The 20,759-nt window shown below is 33.0% G+C and overlaps 1 protein-coding gene across 1 annotated transcript; it reads left to right on the top strand.

The window, feature by feature from the left end:
- The first annotated feature begins 280 nt into the window (after positions 1-280).
- LOC133188825 (very-long-chain 3-oxoacyl-CoA reductase-like) lies at positions 281-19,282 on the top strand. The gene is made up of 10 exons (XM_061324312.1): positions 281-455; positions 8,524-8,570; positions 9,453-9,528; positions 9,633-9,743; positions 11,450-11,514; positions 13,069-13,113; positions 13,225-13,341; positions 14,991-15,056; positions 17,417-17,596; positions 17,924-19,282. Exons 1-10 carry the CDS (start codon positions 281-283, stop codon positions 18,032-18,034), a joined length of 993 nt encoding a protein of 330 aa, XP_061180296.1. The 3' UTR covers positions 18,035-19,282.
- Positions 19,283-20,759: the final 1,477 nt, after the last annotated feature.

Raw genomic sequence — 20,759 nt, 5'->3', positions numbered from 1 at the left:
TTTGGGGCCTATGTAACGTTTTTTCCCAGTTCAACACAGACACCTGATGTTATTTATTATTCTTAAAATAAATACCCCTTGCTAAATACACCTGACGTTAGTATTTTTCTTATAATAAAAAAAATTATTCCCTACCGAGAATTAAGGAAGGGGTATATTTTTTTTCCATTTTAAGGAAAATAAATAACTTCAGGCTCCAGTACAATTCATTTACTGTGTTTTCAGTTTTTAAACTCGGGATTGAAGTTCAAACAAATGCACTTTAACTTCCGCGGCAACTATGGAGAGCTCTGTGATGAAAAATCTTGGCAAAGACTCTTCTGCGTATTTTGCAACGTTTGGATTTGTTGTTGCTTCATATGTAGCATTGAAAGTCGCTTTTAATATAATCAAAATCTTGAAATTTCTTGTTTTTGCTGGTTCAACAAATTTCAAAAAACTAGGATCATGGGCAGGTAACAATACTTGTATAAACTCTATTGTACTATATTTATTGACCCAATTCTCAGACATTTACAACTTTCTTTAAGCTATTTAGAAGTACTTAAACTTTAAACTTACACTTTTAAGCAACTATTTTGAATGAAAGCGCATATGTCATTCTATTGATATCGTCTTTTATCATGAGTGCTGGGTTTTTTTTTTTTTTCTAAATGACATTCAAGGTTAAAATGATAGAGAGATCCAGTGACCTCTCCCGGTAGACACAACTTTATTAACTGCTCTCTACGTGTTGAATTAAATTTTCTACCTCAGAGGGCATTACGTAATATTTATCAGGTCTATCATTTATACAGGTGATAGAAATTCCCTCATTCTAAGACGTAGTCAACAAATTTATTTTGTGTGTATAATTAAGTTTTATATTTAAGTATGGTAAATTAACAGTTTAAATCATTGGTATCCTTTCTGTTGCCATTTTGATTACACATATTTAGGTTGTAACACACATTATATTTTATTATGAGCATGTATTGTCACTAGGGGATAATATTGAAGATAATTTTACAGTGAAAGACTAGTAATAGTAATATCAATAGAGTTAAAATTATCTAAGGCGAGCGAGAAGCCGTCTTAAAATGGTATGTAATAAAAATACAATTGTGTGTTTGTTGTTTAAAGTCCCTCTCAAGAATTTTTCACTCATATGGACACGCCACCACTTGACGGTGGAGAACTAAAAATTTATACCTATACTCGGCACTCAGGGCCATTGAGCAGTGAGGGATCTTTCTCATGCTAACACTACTGCGACATTGGACCTCGGTTTATACGGTCTCATCCGAAAAAATACGATTGAAACTTAATCTCTGTTTTTAAATCGATGCATTAGAATGGACTCTGAATATTGAATGGATTCTGAAGTATTTATATTTTTTGTTTCACTGACAAATTTAGGTCAATGGAAGCCAGTATTGATGTTATGGAAAGCAGGTTTCAGTCAAAAAGCACCTCCTGCAACTATTACTATACCTTACAATTTGTTACATTGAATCAAGAAGCAAATCTTTATAAGTTAAATGATTTTGACCTGAGTTATCTTGATACTATAAGCAGCTCACTAACAGTTCTAAGTAGATGTTGATTGCATTTAACAAGATATTTGAAATTCCACACCCAAATAATGCTTGATGCACAGAGAAAGTTGATTGGAATAAACTACAATTAAACCCAGAGGAGGACTCTGGCAAAAAGATTAGGACTGTCCTTGACTTAGTCTGAAAACGCAGGGGTTTTTTTTCAGTTAAATCAAATAAAGGAAGCATGAATGTCATTTCAGAAAAATACAATAGACCAGACAACAGTTAAATACATGTAAAAAGAAATTAGAGATGCTATGAGTAAACTGTTCTTTTGCATGATCTTGTTTACTAAGAATTTAAGAAAAGAAATACAAAACTCAAGGTCTGAGCCGTATTGATAGATCAGCTGGCAAATTACAAAGAACTACACATGCAGTTGTCTGTTGAATATGAACTTTGCAATTTTTCGATCAAAACTCTGGAATGAATAAAAATGTACATGTAGTCAAACAAAAAAAATATATGGAAGAGTGTAGTTAAATTCGGATTACTGAATAATTGTTTGGAGATTATTGCATTATCAAATCAAAAGCTATGGTTGATTACACCAAACATCCAATGAGTTTTCTTGTGGTTTAAGATCTTTAATACATTGTTTGTATGTTGTTTAACGTCCCTCTCGAGAATTTTTCACTCATACGGAGACGCCACCACTTGCCGGTGGAGAGCTGCAAATTTTGTCCTATGCTCGGCACTTACGGCCATTGAGCAGTGAGGGATCGATCTTTTTCGTGCCAACACCTACTGCGACACGGGACCTCGGTTTATACGGTCTCACCCGAAGGACCGGTCTCCACGTCCCACAGTGGGATTCGAACCCGCGACGTAAGGATCAACTCCTTACTTCGCGACTCTAGAACAAACGCTCTAACCACTGCGCCACGCGTAGAAAAGATCATAATCTCACTTCCTAGGGAGTTAAGAACAGCAAATTATCAAAGATACCAGCAATAAAAGCCTCGTGGAAGCAGGCAGTTATATAGATAAGGAATTTATCCAAATCGATACAAATGCCTGAACCAGTGAATAAGGTGGGGACAGCTTACATTGAATATTGGAAATACTTAACTGGTGAAAACATTTATTTGAAACTGATTTTTTTAAAGAATACAACGTTGATTATTTTTTGACAGAGACCTAAACAATCTTTTTAAAATTTAGTGATAAAAAGCAGAATTTGTTTTCTGAGAGTGAACATGAAGTCCAAAAGAAAGTATATGCATACAAGTGAAAATGGAAATTAACATCAAAAATCAATCAAACGATGTATTTTTAGTTCTAAATAAATATTGAACTTGACCACCGATAAAAATATTAGGAAAATCACTTTAGTCATTTTAATCGAATGTTTCAACCCTAGATATTCATAAAAACATTGATGCCTATCATCTTGTTTGATTTTAGGGCAATTAAAAGCGTTGTTACTCCATTCTGTTGACAAGAAGAATACGGAAATGGCAAACCAGCCTTTCAATATCGTTGCAATGACAATGTGGATATTGTGGGGAATCCTTTTATAGTCAGCTCTATAGCAATGTAAATGTGGTGGAACGCTTTAGCAATACACAAAGATGGGAACATAGTCCTGGGCATCGTTCGATCAATGAACCAAATATACAGTTCTTATTTGATTCACTTATACTGGGTTCCCAAACTTAATAAAAATCCTTACAACAAAGATATATTGCCAGGTCCAGTAAATGCTCTGCCAAGCCCCTACTCTGTCTGTAATGGATCTGTAATGGATAAACTTCAGACGTTCTATGCTACAGCATATTCTAGAAGTTGATTCTCAAAAAACTCCAAAAGACTTTTAGAAAATTTAAAATCACCAAATTTTTTTACAGTCAATAACACCAAAACGTACGACATTTCTACAATCAATACAACCATTCCTAAAAACAAATTAAAAAGTAGATTTTCTTGATATCATAGACAACTGTTACTTCAATTAAAATAGAACTCGGAATTTTTTGTATCTTGCAACTGATCATCAAAAAAATATTTTAAAAAATCACTTTGATTCTACACAATAGTACTCTGAAGTTGATATTGAAAGAATGCTGGAGTTCCTCATTGACAACATTTATGTAGTCTTTGGATACCAGGTCTTCCAACAAAACTGTTAGAATTTCGATGGTCACTAACTTTGCACCTTTATTGGCCGACATGTTTTTATATTCCTATGAAACAGAAGTTATTCAAAAACTTATACATAAGAAGAAGAAAACACTTGCTGTGGCATTCAACTAGGTATTATCATATATCGATTACGTTTTATCAATTAACAATAGTTACTTCCATTCATATGGCGACATCAATATATCCCATGTCCCAGTGCACTTGAAATAAGACACCACAGAGTCTGCCACATCTGTGTCATATTTGGATGTTTTACTGACTATAGACAAGGGCAAACTAACAACTAAATTGTGTGACAAACGAGATGACTTCAGCTTTTCAATCGTCAATTTTCCATATTTAATATGTAGTTTTATTCCGCTATCATCTCATAACTTAATTATTCGATACTCAAGATCATGCTCTGAGAACGTTGAGTTTTTAAACCGAGATAGGCTACTGACATAAGTTGATGGTACAGGGATTTCAAAAACTTCGTTTCAAGTCAGCATTTCGTAAATTCTACGATCGTAAGAATGACCTTGTTAACAAAAACGTGTTTAAGCTATCATTGGGTCATATTTTGACTGACGTGTTTCATACCAATTTTTAGGCCTTTGTTTTTGTACTAAATTTGATTACGGAATGTTCAGTCTGATCAGAACATAAGGCTCACGGCGGATGTGATCGGTCAAAAGGGGATGCTTACTCCTCCTCGGCACCTGATCCCACCTCTTGAATTTCCGGGGGTTCGAGTTTTATGCCCTGCTCGCAGATTTGTATTGTTTGTAATTTTTTTAGAACGATGTTGTTCGTTGTCTTCACCTTTTCATTCACTCCTTCCATAAGTTAATAAACATTGAGGTTTACATCACTTTTGCAAACTCTGTTCCTTTGAAAGTTCTAGATGATTTACTTGATAGGGCTATAACAAGGGGGTTCGAGTTTTATGCCCTGCTCGCAGATTTGTATTGTTTGTAATTTTTTTAGAACGATGTTGTTCGTTGTCTTCACCTTTTCATTCACTCCTTCCATTAGTTAATAAACATTGAGGTTTACATCACTTTTGCAAACTCTGTTCCTTTGAAAGTTCTAGATGATTTACTTGATAGGGCTATAACAAGGTCTATGCTTGGATTCTTCAACATTCTTCAAAACCAAAATACAGACCTAAATATGTGCTTATGCAGGCCTCTAAGTGACCTCTATAATTTAGGCACCATCTGGCTCCTAATCAAAACAATTAAGTCGCCAATGCAAATTTTTAATCGCCAGGCAAATTTTCCTTAGGCGCCAATTCGAAAACTGACATTTGTCAATATACCCTTACATAACTTTAAGGCTTCTTTTCTCCTCTTTAGAAAAAAAAAATATAGAGAAATATTTACAGTTCCGGAATTTGACGATCGCCAAGTCAATTTGAAATGGTCGCCAATTTGGCGACTTGCAGAAAAAATTTAGGCGCCAATCAAAAGGTTTAAGCGCCATGACGACTAAATTAGTCGCCAATTAGAGCCCTGTTATGGATGTTACCCATCACAGGCTTTTTAAGCCAAAATTTTTAACGGAAAAGAATAATTTGGAAGTAAAGAATCCCTTTGGTTCTTAAGCTTAAATTTGCCAAACAAAGGAATTTGAAGCTATATTGGTAAAACATAGCACCAATTTTAATATTATAAAAAGATACAGTCTTACATTCTACTATTACTTTTTTTTCAAGTTTGAGTGTACGCCCAGCATTTCTTTCACTGTTGCTCTTAAAAATTGAGGACCTCAGATCATTCAATTTAAAGGATCAAAGATTTAAGAGAGGCATAATTTCACTTTTTTGAGTTCTGTCCAAGGTTTTGCCAGATAATGGGTATATTATTTATAGTTAATTGACTGAATATCTGGAAATATGCCAGCCAGAGGTCTTTGTGCAGTAGAGCAAATCGAGCTTGTGATATTGGAATCTGCGCAAAGACCGAGGGGCGGGCGTATCCCGATATCCAGTCAATGACCCTTGTATTTCATATTTAAAAGCTTAACTAGTGCATCTTGTTGATTCACATGAACGAAAGCTCTCTGAATTTCTGGTCATAAACATCCCTTTAACATTATTAGCTGACAGTTCAACGGATATTTGTGGCGTCAAATGTACATGTATGTGATGTCCTTTTTCTAGAATGAAGAGATGAGAAAATATATTGTGACGTCATAGCCATAAAAGTAGTCCCAGGCATTTACAGTGCGGGCCAGTATGGCTCTGTAAATGCCAAGAATCTCTATGTACATTCTATTGACAAACATATTCAGATATTTAATATAATAATATATATAGTATTTTTATGCAATATAATGGGAGTGTTAAAGTAGAAGACATTGGCATTTTTATCAGAAGTAATTGAAAGTATAAAATTGATATTAAAAGGTGTGTTGGAAAAATGCGTATCGTATATCCTTTTTTCTTAAGTAATTCAAAAGTTAGATAGTTAACATGCTGACTATGATTGTATTAGTTCCAGATGATGAAGCATATGAAAACATAGTCGTAAATTGTAAGGCTCCTTTTATTACAAAAACATTTAAGAGAAACCTAATTTTAAATTCTACAGCAGATAATCAAATTGTCAATTGCAGTTCCCTCTCAAAAGGAAGAGATTCTTCAAATCTTACCAGTTTCAATTATTTTCAATGTTTCTCTAAAATTGAATTTGTTTTACTAATCAACGCTATGGATGGAATGACATCTAAATCTTGAAATAAAGGATAAATTTAGAAAACGCGTTTTCAAAAGAATATGATTATACTTGCAAAACATATTCCTGGTGTTGAAAATGTACAAGCTATAATTAAAATTATCTGTCAACATAATTTTAATATAAAAAACATTGGAATTTGAAACCTGTATTGGAATCATATATGCCTTTAGTTTTCTTACCTGACAGTAACCTATTTGCCTCTAGATTAAATGCATAGGTAGGCAATATACATTTGATTCAGATATCTCTGAAATCGTTGCTTTACTTTGTTAAACAAACATTCGTTCTTATGTATTTTCTCGTCTCTGGCACAAGTTATGAAAAAAAAACATTCATACTCTGATATTTATTCAAGTAAAGCTAAATATATGTCTATGTATGCAAACGTTGTGTATGCTTTCAGTGCAATAGATTACTATTCAGTTTTAATACTAAAAATTAGTTTTGAAAAAAAAAAGTGGCACCGTAAAATAAAGTGTTCAATGACATTATGAACTGTTAATTAATTTAACATTTTTTTTCATTGCTTTTGAGCTGATTACTCTTGCTCTTTTTCTTCTTCTCTTTAAATTTTTCTCTACATTTTCTGTTTCCTCATTCAGGTGTACAATAGATAAGGTATTGAACCATACCTCACAGAGAAACATGTTTTCATGAATTTTCTAAAGTTGCTGCAGTCCTTCAGTCTAATTACAAATTGATAGGACTGAATTTGAAACGCCGGTATTTAAAATAAATTCAAATGTTGGACAGTAAGACCGATTGTGAGATTATTTTTGACGGACCCTGTTATTTGTCAGTAAGGAACATACGATGTAAATTGCGGCAAGGATAGATGGACAAATTATATATATATATATATATATATATATATATATATATATATATATATATATATATATATATATATATATATATATATATATATATATATATATATATATTAGGGATGTCAACGAGTACCCGGTTAACCGGGTACTCGATCGAACGTCCGAGTATCGAATACTAAAAATGGTAATCGGTTACTCGGATGTGTATTTTTTCTTATTTTAAAGTACATATTTTTATCAAAAACTTATCAAAAAAATAACTTAAATATGCATACGGGTAATTAGCGGGTCGCCATCTTCACATGTAAACACCCGTTATCGCCTATGGCTGTGTATATACAGTAATTAGTGACCAATCACCTGGTACACAGCTGTTCTCACCTATTGTGGTCCTTAATTTTTTGATGGCTTCAATGATCGTTTTTCATTGAACATTGTTTAATATGGTCTATTATCTTCAAATCATTTTATAAATTATTTAGTCAGCGAAATTTGACGTGCATAAAAATGCCGCTACAGGTATCCACTTCAAAATAAGTAAAGATTTTTTAAAAAAAGAATGTTTAAAGTCAGTTACCATAGCAGGTTTAGTGTATACGGGGGAAACAACCAACATATGAAAAAATATTAGACTAGCGATCCAAACAAAGTCCGTTCCTTCTCTTTCGCTAGTCTAATCATCACAAACCTGCTTAACAGATTGACCTCCTTTTGATGAAATAGATCCTAAACAAGAACTGTAAACCATTTGTAATTTTCTGATGTATTACTTATGTCATTTGTGTTTATTTAATAATTAAATTTAGTACCAAAAATAATTTCTGTTGGACTCCATGTTTATATACATTCATAAAACTTGATAAAAACAGCTTTGGGGTTAAAAAAAATAACAATTAAAAATTAACAAACTTGTACTTACATTTTTACCGAGTACCCGGGTACTCGATCGGAAAAACGTCCGAGTAACCGATTATCAAAAATTGACCGATTTGACATCCCTAATATATATATATATATATATATATATATATATATATATATATATATATATATATATATATATATATATATATATATATATATATATATATATATATATATATATATATATGATATGTAGACTAGTAAATTCCTAGAAGAGCATGGTAAATCTTAATTCAAAATGGGTAAATATTGTAGATAAGTTGTATAGCTGTATTAAATGTTTACCTTTTACAGAACTATTGAATTCTCTTTTCTTTTCAGTTGTCACAGGTTCCTCAGATGGTATTGGAAAAGCTTATGCAAAAGAGGTATGTAATTCTTTTAATTAAAGGTCATCATATTTTCCATCCTTTTCTAAATACCACTAAACAATTTATTTTTACTTCTACTGATAAAAAGAGTTCTATGGAATGTTTTAGTTTAAACTGTCCCTATGTTTTTAAACATTTCTTTCAACATGCTTCCTCTCCTGTAGTTGATAAAATGTAACTACATTGTTCATGAGGACCAGGAAAATCTCAATACAATTGACTTCGTCAAGAAACACATAAAAAATCTGATCACTACTATTTGAATTCAATTTAGTGACCTTTTACTCAAGGCAAAATATTGAATAATACTTAATATTTGCTTCTTAATATTTGCTTCTTCAAAATAAAATCTGTTCAGTTTTATATTTTAATCAAGATATTTTTGTTGAATTTCATTATAATCAACTGTATTGTAGCAGCTGTCAGACGGAAAAACTGAAATATTTAAAATCACTTCAATTGCTCTCATAAGTTGCTGTAGTTAATGAAAGCAAAATCGTAGAACTCTAAGAGAATTATTTCAAGTCTAAGTGCAACTTTCTCGAGAATGCTAAAATTCAAACCTATAGGGGTAACATTTCTTTCGAGATTTCTGGTTATATTTTGAAATGAATCAAATATGCATGCATTTTCTGATATAGTTATCAGATTGCTACTCGAATACAATTTCTCAATATTGAAAAGAACTGTTTTCGTGTGATACATTCTGATTGAGTATACAACATGCTATAAAACACACAGAACTGTCAAATGCGTTTTAAAATAGTGTAAATGAAAATTTGGTAACAATAATTGGTAACAATAATTCTATTAAAGTATAAATACATTTACTTTCATTTAAAATTGATAATAAGTAATGTTAATCATTTCCATTTTTAGCTAGCTAAAAGGGGAGTAAATATTGTTTTAATAAGTCGCTCAGAAGCAAAACTACAGGAGGTTGCCAATGAAATAGGTAATGATGCTTTGTGAATCAAAATGAATTATTTATCATGATACGTTCATCATCAATGGCATGTAACAAATACGGTACACAGTATTTTGTACTTTGCTTTCCAGAAAAAGAGAGCAAAGTTCAAACTAGAATTGTTGTGGCTGACTTTAGTAAAGGTCTGGAGTTGTATGATTCCATCAGGGACCAGTTAGCCGGCCTGGAGATTGGAACACTGGGTAAAAGGATTAAAATTGTTATTTACAGTATCTCCTGTCATATACTTCTTTAAATGGTGACCTTACCTATCCTTCAAAACAGTTATTTTTCTTGGAAAGTAATATTACAATAAATTTTGTTTACTAATCTCATATCTTTTACAAAAATAACATATCTCTATTAAAATTGTCTGACTGGATAAACCTGTGTTGTTGGTTTATAAATTACGATGTTTCATCATAATTACTTGAAAACAAATTAATTAGAATTGCAGTGTTAATGTTTTCTAACACCTAGAGCAATCTCCCACTTGAAAAATAATTTAACGTCACCGGTTCGGATTCTCAATTCAGCTGTCATTTTCCATCTAATCAGATTTAAAACCTGTACATATCAAACGTTATAAAATGCATATTGTTCAAAGTATATATAACACAATTGGTGGAAAGGTAGTTAACAATGCAATATTAAAAATTTCTATTTCTATTTCCGATAATCTATAATAATCTTTCACAAAAAATCTTGGGTTTTGCGTAAGATTTTAACTTAAAAATCTCTTACGATAAATCTTCAGTGCTTTTCACTGCTTTTCACAAGTTCAATTAAACGTTTACTTTGGTTATTGTGGATATATGTTTACAATTAAATTGATTTTCAAATACATAAGAGAGGGTTTTGGCTCTCGTGAAGTTACGACAAATTTTACACGTAAGAATCTCGTAAGAATTTTTGGGAAAAAGGAATAGACTCGTAAGATTTCTCTTACGATGGAAATTTATCTTAAGATTTTTGGTGAATAGGGCTGCTGAATAGTAAATGCTCTTTCCTATGATTTTAAATATCATACTTTTTTAATTGCAATTTTGGGTACTGCGCCGCCTTATTACACCAGCCAAAAGTAGGTTTCATTTGTGTAGGTACTCAATATAATGTTTGTCCATAAATTTATTAGATATTGTTGGATTTATCTATGTACAAAGTTTCATTAAATTATGACACCGGATTCCTACAAAACTACGCTTGTCTACGGAAATTTGGGACAACCCTAGTATAACAGGGAAGTTAATTAAATCTGAACAACACCACATACATTTTTAAAAGAAGTTCATATCTTTCTTTCAATTCATATAAAGTATTCTATTCACTAACGAACATAAGGAACGATTACTTTATCTATTGCATCTTGTTGTCACTCTTAAGTATTTGGAATAAAGCTAATGACATTTTGATTGATTTTCATCGAAATTGAGAATTCAACATTGACACTTCATGCATCTCACACCATTCAAAGCTAACTGCCTGAAATCTTATTGTATAATATTGTTCATCAGAATTCAAGGTAATTTAAATTAGATGCTAGTATTTAGTTTCAACCTATTGCTTTGCTTGTCTTTTTCATTTTTTTTTAGGAATTGTTTCAATAAATACTCAACAATTTGGCATTTGTAATATAGCCAAAATGCTATAAAATGCAGCTCTTGCTCTTTTAAATAAACATTTCTTTATCCATCTCATAGCACAAGACTGGTTATATTTATATGAAATTGAATATCACACTCATATATCTTGAAATCTTGTTCAATTTACTTTCAAGTAAATAGATTATACTGCCTAGCTTGATGCAAAATCTTGTTTGTTAATATAATAGTTTACTTTCTTTTAAATCATAAATGAAACACTATGTGATAAATGTAATATTATTCATCATAATCTTTTTAAATTGCAGTTAACAATGTAGGGATGAATTATCCATTTCCAAGCTACTTTTTGGATGTAGCTGATAGAGAAGAGGTATGGGAAAACAAAAATATTTTTTTCTATGTTGGAAACTATAGAATTAAAATCTCAGACTGTTTGTTATTTTTAAGCTGCATTTAGACAGCAGTTGTTTCAAATTAGGGTCCCCTTTAATGGGCGCCATATGGTTATCAGTCATTCCGCACATTTTCCCCATTATTTATTACTTGCTCTGTACTCATTTCTCCATATTGGCCCAATCTTTATCACCTTTCGCCAACAGAGTCCCCCTGGGCGAAGGATGATCAGTGATTTTGATCCAGGTTTTATGTGAATTTAAATGTCGAAGGTTAAACAAAGTCTCTCTGTAAATCCTTCTCTGGAGCTTTTTTTTTTTTTTTTTTTTTTTTGCTATAACATTCTAACATCCCCAAAGTATATCCATGATAAAAGGGTGTACACTGACTTTGGTGCAATTTCCTAAATTAAACGTCACGGTCAAAACAATTACTTGTGTAAAACCTTGTCTGGAGCGGTTTTTCCTGATCCATACCCTTCTCGCTTGTAGCTTAGAGAATATCCATGGTAAAATGTGTTGTGATCTTCATAAAAATTTCTAGGTCAGAAATCATGGTCAAAGGCAGTTTTTTGTGTGAAATATTTGTCTGGATTTAATTTCTTTGTTGCGTGTCTGCGCTTTATGTCTCTTATTTTCACTCATATTGGGGCGATACCAATTGCCGTTTGAAAGCGGCAAATTTAGACAAGTAGTAAGTAGACATGGTCATTCAGCAGTAATCGATGAGAGCTCTTTGTCGTACCAGCGTCTTCTAAGATCCAGGACGTCGTTTTATACGGTTTTATCAAAACACCGATCTCCACGTCGCGCAATGGATTCGAACCGTGAAGTAGGGATCAACTCCTTACTCTCCTACTCTAGCAACTGTGCCATGCGGGCGACAATATTTGTCTAAATTATAAATTTTCTGCCCTTTGACCAGTTTTGCTTATACTCCAAAGTAACCTGTTGAAGAACATGTTTCATTTTTCCCTTCTCTCAATCTACCTCATACTTAAGAGAACCCTCCGAGTTAAGGAACTGAAGTGTTTTCAAGTCAAGTTTTAAAGTCGCTAAAGGTTTAAGGAATCCTTTTTTTAAATACCCTTGTTTGAGGTATGTAATGCTTACCCTTAAATAAGTTTGACACACCATACCCACAGAGTATCAAGGAACAATTGTGTGCATTATTTGTAACAAGTCAAAGGTCAAGGTTTTGAAAACTTAAAGATGTTGTGATTAATTTTAGCACCATTAACTCAATATGATTAAATTTGAAAAAAAAATCTTCTTAGTTTTTTGGGTTTTTTTTTTTAATCCTTACGAAAAAAGAACAAGTAGCAAAATCTACACCATACAAAAGATAAAAGGAAAATTGAACACAAAAAGTTCTACACAAATTACATGTCTACTTCGCGCTTTTGGCCTCTACATTTTATTTGAAATAGTCTCTATCTCCATAATAACTAGTTTTGTTTGTCAATGTATCCAGTGATGTTAAACATTATTCATCTTATCAAAATTGACGTTCTTATATATTTTTCTTCCAGTTTTTTATGAAATTGATCAACGTAAATGTAACATCTGTAACCATGGTAAGTTTTATTGTCCTCCAAAACACATTCACGATCTCATAAAACATATCTAAATGCTTAATCCCCTGCCTTTTTACTCTTTTGAAAGTTTTTTCCTGTTACTTAATGCAGATGACCAGCATTGTGATGCCTGCAATGGTGGAGAGGAAAAAAGGCGCAGTCATCAACATCTCCTCCGCTGGAGGACTGCACCCTTTCCCTCTGATAACTGTGTACTCCGCCTCTAAGGTACGTTATCTATAATTTTCTGTCTGTCGTAAGCTGTGTAGCTAGGCCCTTTTCTGTATTCCGTCTGTCCGACACGTGACCTATAATAATTAGTATCTCCTCAGCTGTAAAATTATGACCCTTTCCTCTGTCTACTATGTACTCAGCCTGTTAGCCACGTGTTCGATTATTATGAGTCTGTCTTCGCTGCAAGAATGAACCCCATTTTTCTGCTCACCTTGGACTCCCCTTTAAGGTCCATGACCTATGAATATCAGTATGCCCTTAGTTTTGAAATTAAACCCTTTTCCTCTACGGTGTATTCCGCCTGCAAGGTAAGTAGATCATAATTATCAGTCTGTCCTCAACGGTGGGTCTGGACCCTTCCCCTCTGTTCACCACTTATTCTACCTGTAATATCCTCTTTGTAATATGAAGATAACGAATAGAAATCAAGTTCAAAAGTCCATTGGACAATATAAATTTGATGCAGAGCAAACACGGACTTCTAAAAAAAATATAAGAGGTGAGATCAGTTGCCATGGAAAAGTAAGCATCCCCTGTCGACTGGTCACACGCGCTGTCATGGTCGTACAAACGGAAAAATCCGTAGACAATTCAGTGTGAAAATAATGGCCTAACAAATTGTATGAAAAATGTCAGTCAACATTTGATAGATTGTATTTACTAACAAGGTCATTGTATCGGCCATAGAATTTGCGAAATATTGACTTGAAAGGGGACTCTTGAAATCCTCGTATCGTCAACTTATTTGTCAATAGTTTGCCTCGTTTTAGAATTTGTTCGTACGTAAAGCATACCCTTGCGTATCGAATCAATTGAGAGACATAAACTCCATATGCAGGTGATAAAGGTATATTGCTACAAAAAATATGGTAAGTTGACGATAATGAAAAGTTGAAATCACATTTATTATAAATGTTGTTGTAAGGTTACCATTAATGACTTTTTCTAGTAAAATATCCAAATATGAAACAGGTGTGTCAAACTCTGTGGTGTCGTTTATTTTGAATTCAAAGGGATATATCTAATCAACTTGACATTTTATTCAAAAATGAATAAAACGTCGTTGAGTCGTTGATATTTAAATGTCGAATTTAAGGCCATGTCAAGGAATTCTTCTTTTCACGTAGAAGTTTTTCAATACATTCTGCTGCTTAATAACACAAACATAGTTCTGCGAATAACAATGTGCAATTAGTACCAATGGGAATTCTAACAAATTATTGGAAGATTTGATCTCCAAAAACTAGATAGACATTATTTATATTAATTTTTCAAATAATGACATTATTTTTATCCCTCAGAAGTCCCAAATTCTGTACATGAAAATTTTTATCTTTTAATAGAGAGTTAGGTTTTTCATTGAGATATTCTGAATGAAAATTTGGCCTTGGCAGTCAATCCAAACATTTAAGAGTTTGTTCTTCAAGAACCGTCTTGATTAATTTTAAATCATAATATATTTTACAAAAAAAAATTATGTATCCTCTCCGATATTTTTTAATGGCTATTGCATTTGATTTAAGTGTTGTTTAATTGATTTTCTGATGAATAGTCACGATTATAAATATTATTTTGACTAGTAAATGAACTTTGTAATGTATGATCTGCACTTCTGCTGACTTTGCAACAATTTACTTTTTCAGGCTTATGTGACATTTTTCTCCCGGTGTATACAATCTGAATATAAATCGAAGGGAATTATTTGTCAGGTACGCACAGGTTTTAAATTATATGTTGTCCATCAAGCTCAGAAAACACAGTTATTTTTAAAAGATATTTTTCCAATGTACAGATTTTTTTTAAAGTAAATGTATTTAATTACAGGTCAACCTTATGATATATATTTTTTCACTTATGAAGTGGAAAAATCTGTATTTGTAATATAGGAGTTTTAAGTTCCGAAGCTGTAGGGTAGGATTTCCCCATAGCCAGCTTCCCCCCCCCCCCGGGACTCTAGAACCATATTTGTTTCTCAAAGTAGGATATCCCCTCTTTTATCAATGGTTAAATCATATCAACAATATTTTGGCAATAAGTTAATATGAAAGTCAACTGATTTTTAATGGAAATATGAGTGCTTTCGACTCAAGAATTGTCGAATTTAGCATAAAATCTTAAAATATCAAGTTCAAATCATCGCGTCCTAACCCAAAATTTTAACTCAAAGGAAACTGTAAAATTAGTCACTCAAAAAATTGTACGATTCGATGTCTCAACACCCTCTCTCGGCGCAGCGGTACCTGCTTCTTCACGAATATTAAAATGTATTTCAGGCCACCTTTAGTAATTTGATAATTGGTTTGCCATCTAAAGGCCTTGCATTTCATCTATGGATCGGTCCTTTTTACAAAGAGTGTGCGAGAAAAAAATAATTAATAGGTTCCACATGCCATTTTTGTGAGTATTTGAGTCAAGTAGTTCTTCAAAGGGAAAACATTTTTAAAAAAGCCAAAATGAAATGTGAAGATAACGAACAGTTTTCAATCTCGAAAGTCCAATGAAACGATACAAATTTGGAGCAGAGCAAACACGGACCTCAAAATTTAGAAGTGGGATTAGGTGCCATGGAGGAGTGAGCATCCCCTGCCGACCGGTCACACCCGCCGTGTGCTCCTTGTCATGATCGGGAAAAAAATCCGGAAAATCCGTAGACGGTTCAGTGTATAAATAATGGCCTAACAATTAGTATGAAAAACGTCAGTCACTATTTGACTCAATGATAGGTTCTTTGTATCGACCGTAAAACTAGCACACTCTTTGTTTAGGCATGCCATATGGTGGGATTCATATTTTTTACAATTCCGATGTCAACTTCCTGTTTATCCGTGCGTCTGTCCGTACCATACATAACAAATTTTGGTAGCAGTTTTCTCAGCAAACTCATCGCAGATACTTGAAATTTTAGTACACCCTTTGTTTAGGCATGCCGTATGGTGGGATTCATTTTTGTACGAATCTGATGTCAATTTCCTGTTTTTCCATGCATCTGTCCGTACCATACATTACAAATTTTGGTCGCAGTTTTCTCAGCAACTTCTAATCGCAGATGCTTAAAATTTTATCACACTCTTTGTTTAGGCATGCTATATGTTGAGATTCATTTTTGTGCAAATCCGATGTCAATTTCCTGATCATCACTGTGTCTGTCCATAACTGAACGTGTGTATTCACATCAGAGAGGGGGTATTATTAGTGAGCACTGGCTCACAGACTTCTTGTTTTTTTAAATAAATGACCCATTTTTTAATTCCATGGCAACGATACCTATTTTGGATATTTAAACACCAGAATCTTGGAAAGACACTTGCAAATCAATATTATGTAGTTTGTAATACAATTGAAGATTAAAAACCATTTCAAATAAAATTCCTTTTTGTTTCCATGGATACAGTTAAAAATTTGTCCAAATGATTACAGTGTACCATTTTTTCAGAAACTAGTTTGACCTAATCAAAAAAATAAGATTTAAATACTTCAAAAGAGTTGTTTGGATGGTTACTGAGAAAAATGATATTTAATAAATTTCAATTTTCATATTTCGTATATTTCAATGGAATTGGTCGCCCTTTCGAAGAAGGGACAGTTGTAACAATATGTTCCCCCCCCCCTTGGGGCATAGCCAAGATATTTTATTGGGGGGAAATTGGCTCTGGGAGAGATCGCACTCTATAACTATTACACAGAGTAGGACCCCCCCCCCCCGAAAAATTAAATCTGAAGTGGGATCCTACTCTTAGGTCATTTTTTCCGTGGGGCGAAAATCCTACTCTAGAGCATATTTTCCGGGGGGAAATTCTACTCTAGAGCCAATTTGCTGGAGGGAAAGATTTTTTAGATTTGTATCTGCTTACATTCTTGAATCTAGAATTTGTCCCAAACTAAAAGATTTGGGATTTTTTAGTGGTATCATTTCTTTGAATTCTTTTTTCTTTTTTGAAAATAGAAACACAAGGATGAAAACATACTATAGTATCCCATTCCTGTCCTGCTTTATACAATTAACTGCACTAAAATATTGCTGTTGATCCAGATCAACCTGCAAATACATTGACAGTACAAATCTTTACAGTGTGTAATGCCATATACTGTTGTAACAAATATGACCATGCCATTTCTTGTTACAACAAAGAGGTCCGAGAAAGGGAAACCTTCCTTACTTAAACCAAGTCCTACCACCTATGCGAAAGCTGCCCTGGATTCCGTTGGGGTATCAGATTTTACCCATGGCTACTGGGCACATAATGTTCAGGTGTGTATTGTGTCTGTAGAATACGATTTTTACATACCTCAGTACAACTACATTTAATTTTGTAAGGCTAATCATGAAATATCAAAACCTCAAGTCAGAATTTGCATTTAGCACTGAAGTGTGAAACATTCAAAAATAAAATTTGCTAGTTTGCAGTGCAGTGAAGTATAATTCTGAGTTTCAGTATACAGCAAGTAGACATCTGAAAAATAATTGAAATAAGACTTAAAAGTCTATAAGTCTGATTTATGACCATATTACGATTTTATCTAAACATTCAGTAAGAGATATTTGAAATGTTTTCCATTCCTGTATGTGTTTTTACAGGGCACAGTAATTGGCATGTTACCGGAAGGATACATAAAAATGATGACGATGAGCCTGGGGGAAAAAATCAGAAAAATAAATTTAGAAAAGATGTCTAAGAAAAAGGAATAATGTTGATCAAGTCAACTTGGATGCAAATAAGCTTAGTTTTGTGTGACGATTTCAGAAAGCTTCATTCAATCGTTAAAATCAATGCTTAAAGACAGTATTAATTTCGAAGAATATACACATATTGAATATTCATCAATGCATAATTAATATACACTCAAAACGATAAGTAATGGGTCAGTTAGAGAGAAAATGGTTTTTTAACATTTTGTAAATTTGTATGAAAAAAGGTATTTTAAGTTGTTTTTTTTAATCCCTCAACGTATTCCCTGTTAACCCTTATACATGACTTGAGGTCTCTGTACCACGACCGCAACACCTAAGCATACTCTTGTTTGCGGTAGCTCAAAAGACACTGATGGATAGCACTCCCCAGGACAGATCTAAATTTGTTGCGTCTTCCTTTAATGGTTTTCCTGTTGTTGTTGTTGTTGTTTTTTTTGTTTTTTTAATAAAAATGTGTCACAATGACGGAGATCTACCGAAATACAGGGGATGCCTGAGCTCTATAAACGTTCCTTTCTTCAGAATTTCCTTTACTTCTCTATGTTTATTTGCAGCAGACTTGTCAGGTACAAGAAAGTCATCCTGGGGATCGTTATTTGGACTTTCATTACAGAAAACCTGCTCAACATTCTCCTCTACATACTCCTCAGTACAAATTATAACATAAAAGCTACCATCAATGGTTCTTCTTTTGGGTATACAGACGTGTGCCATAATTCAACGGCAAAAATCCAAATGTAAACAATAAACATAAAATAAGTAAAAAAAAATAACTTACCTATGTTTAATATTTTGTCATTTCACCTTTGACCCTCAAAACTTTCCTCATGCGTCTCGGCAGGGAATCATATATCCCCTGTAAGTATTTCCATAGGGAGATTTTGTCATATGTCTACGATAGCCCTGGAAAGTTCATCGGGGGTAGTGATATTTTCCACACAATGTTGCAATCTCTGTTTAAGTTTTAGCCACTCATTCTCAATAATATTTAAATCAGGTGACTGTGCAGGCCAGCTGATACAATTAATATTGTTCCTTGCTTTGTAATTTTCGACATCTTGGGCTCGGTGGATCGGGGCATTATCGTCTTGAAATAAAAAGTTTTGGTTCGGAAAATGTGTAGCTATAACGGGCCACAAGTTGTCCTCAAGGATATCTATATACTTGTGTCTATTCACAGTTCCATTTATGGCTGTAATTGTACCACACCGTAATATGTTATACATCCCCAAATCATAACCGAGATTCTTCGTTGGGACGGGGGGGGGGGGGGGGACACAATCGGGGACTCCGCTTCATCCTTTCGGTGCCATATATAGAACCTACTGTTTTGACCCAAAACAACTTGACTTTTATCAGAGAAAATTACTCTATCCCACTGACCATTCACACGCCAATAAACCCAGGTAGCACAAAACGTTTTCATAACATTTTTTTCCCGTTGTATTGATGTTATCTGAAAACGTTTTTAATAAAACGTTTATAAAATGTTTTTAAAATGTTTTATTTTGGTTGTAAAGACGTTATTAAAAACGTTCTTACCAATCAATTTAAAAATGTTTTTCATAACATTTTTTTCCTGTTGCAAGGAGGTTTTCAGAAAACATTTAGCATTTAACATTAATCTTTATAATGATAGAATATCGCGCAGCTATAAATTGAATAGCATGATTAAAAAAAAACCTTGTGTAATACTTATTATAAATACAAAATGAATATGAAATACAAATGTTACCAGACAACATGAATACAACATTGTCTTAAAATGTTTGCAAAACATTGTAAAAATGTTACAGAAATACCAACTCCAAGCACCAGAAGTTTCTAATTATTTAGTGTAAGACGTTACATGTATATGAATAAAACTTCTGTTATAAATAGGTCCAAAGTTTGAGTTATGATTGATTTTGAGTTGTGATAATTAAATTTAGACCCCAAAAATTAAAACAACAACAACAACAACATGGAAATGTGTTCATATTTTTCTGTTATACCATTTTAAAAAATATTTATATATAACAAGGAGAGTAAAAAAATTTCCAAAAAATTATTTGTTCAACAAAGTTCCTGAATTAAATAATTCAGTGGAGTCATTTATTTGTGCTATGGGAATTAAGTTCCCCCTTCAATAATGTGTTTATCGAGAGTTAATCGAGTGACACAGCGGGATGCCATGGCCAGTGCTGATGCAGCCGATCCTTGTTGCAAACTATTTCCATGTGATCTATATAGGTCAACAGAATCACAGTTTTGAAAAACCCGGCAGCATTCTTGTAAGACAACGAAAAGGAATAGGGGAATATCTTACAAATGTCAACATACGGTATGTTAAATTTTAAATAGTATTCATTGTGTATATTTAGCAATCATATTGTAGCTGTAAGTACATATGCATTTAGAATCTTAGATCTTTCATTCTCATAGACTTAGGTGTATATGTGTTTATAAAGTTCATCGGCATTTGAATTAGGCGGGCGATTTGTTGTTTGAAAACTTGGGTTTATTTACATGTATTAAAATTGTTTGACGGGTTTCAAAACATAATTAAAACATAGTTGGGTATAGGAATGGGTGTGGGAGGGGGTCTTAACAAGACAGGGTTAAATAATTATTAAGAGGTGGATTCGTTAGACTTTTCCGAATTTGAGTTATGTATTACAGAATATAATGCCACGTACGTTAAACCTGTTTTCTTTTGGAAGGGAAAGGAGAGGAATTAATT

Source organism: Saccostrea echinata, unplaced genomic scaffold (assembly GCF_033153115.1).
Source record: "Saccostrea echinata isolate AGI-Se365-2 ecotype Australia unplaced genomic scaffold, CSIRO_AGI_Sech_v1 ptg000001l, whole genome shotgun sequence".
Taxonomy (NCBI): Eukaryota; Metazoa; Mollusca; class Bivalvia; order Ostreida; family Ostreidae; genus Saccostrea; species Saccostrea echinata.
This window is presented reverse-complemented; position numbering and strand designations above follow the sequence as displayed.

What these genes read in the sequence shown, in the direction of transcription:
- LOC133188825 (XM_061324312.1), top strand. Translation starts at nt 281, where the DNA reads ATGGAGAGCTCTGTGATGAAAAATCTTGGCAAAGACTCTTCTGCGTAT. An exon ending in AAAACTAGGATCATGGGCAG is followed by an intron (nt 456 to 8,523) that starts GTAACAATACTT and finishes TTTTCTTTTCAG; the next exon opens with TTGTCACAGGTTCCTCAGAT. An exon ending in ATGTAACATCTGTAACCATG is followed by an intron (nt 13,114 to 13,224) that starts GTAAGTTTTATT and finishes TACTTAATGCAG; the next exon opens with ATGACCAGCATTGTGATGCC.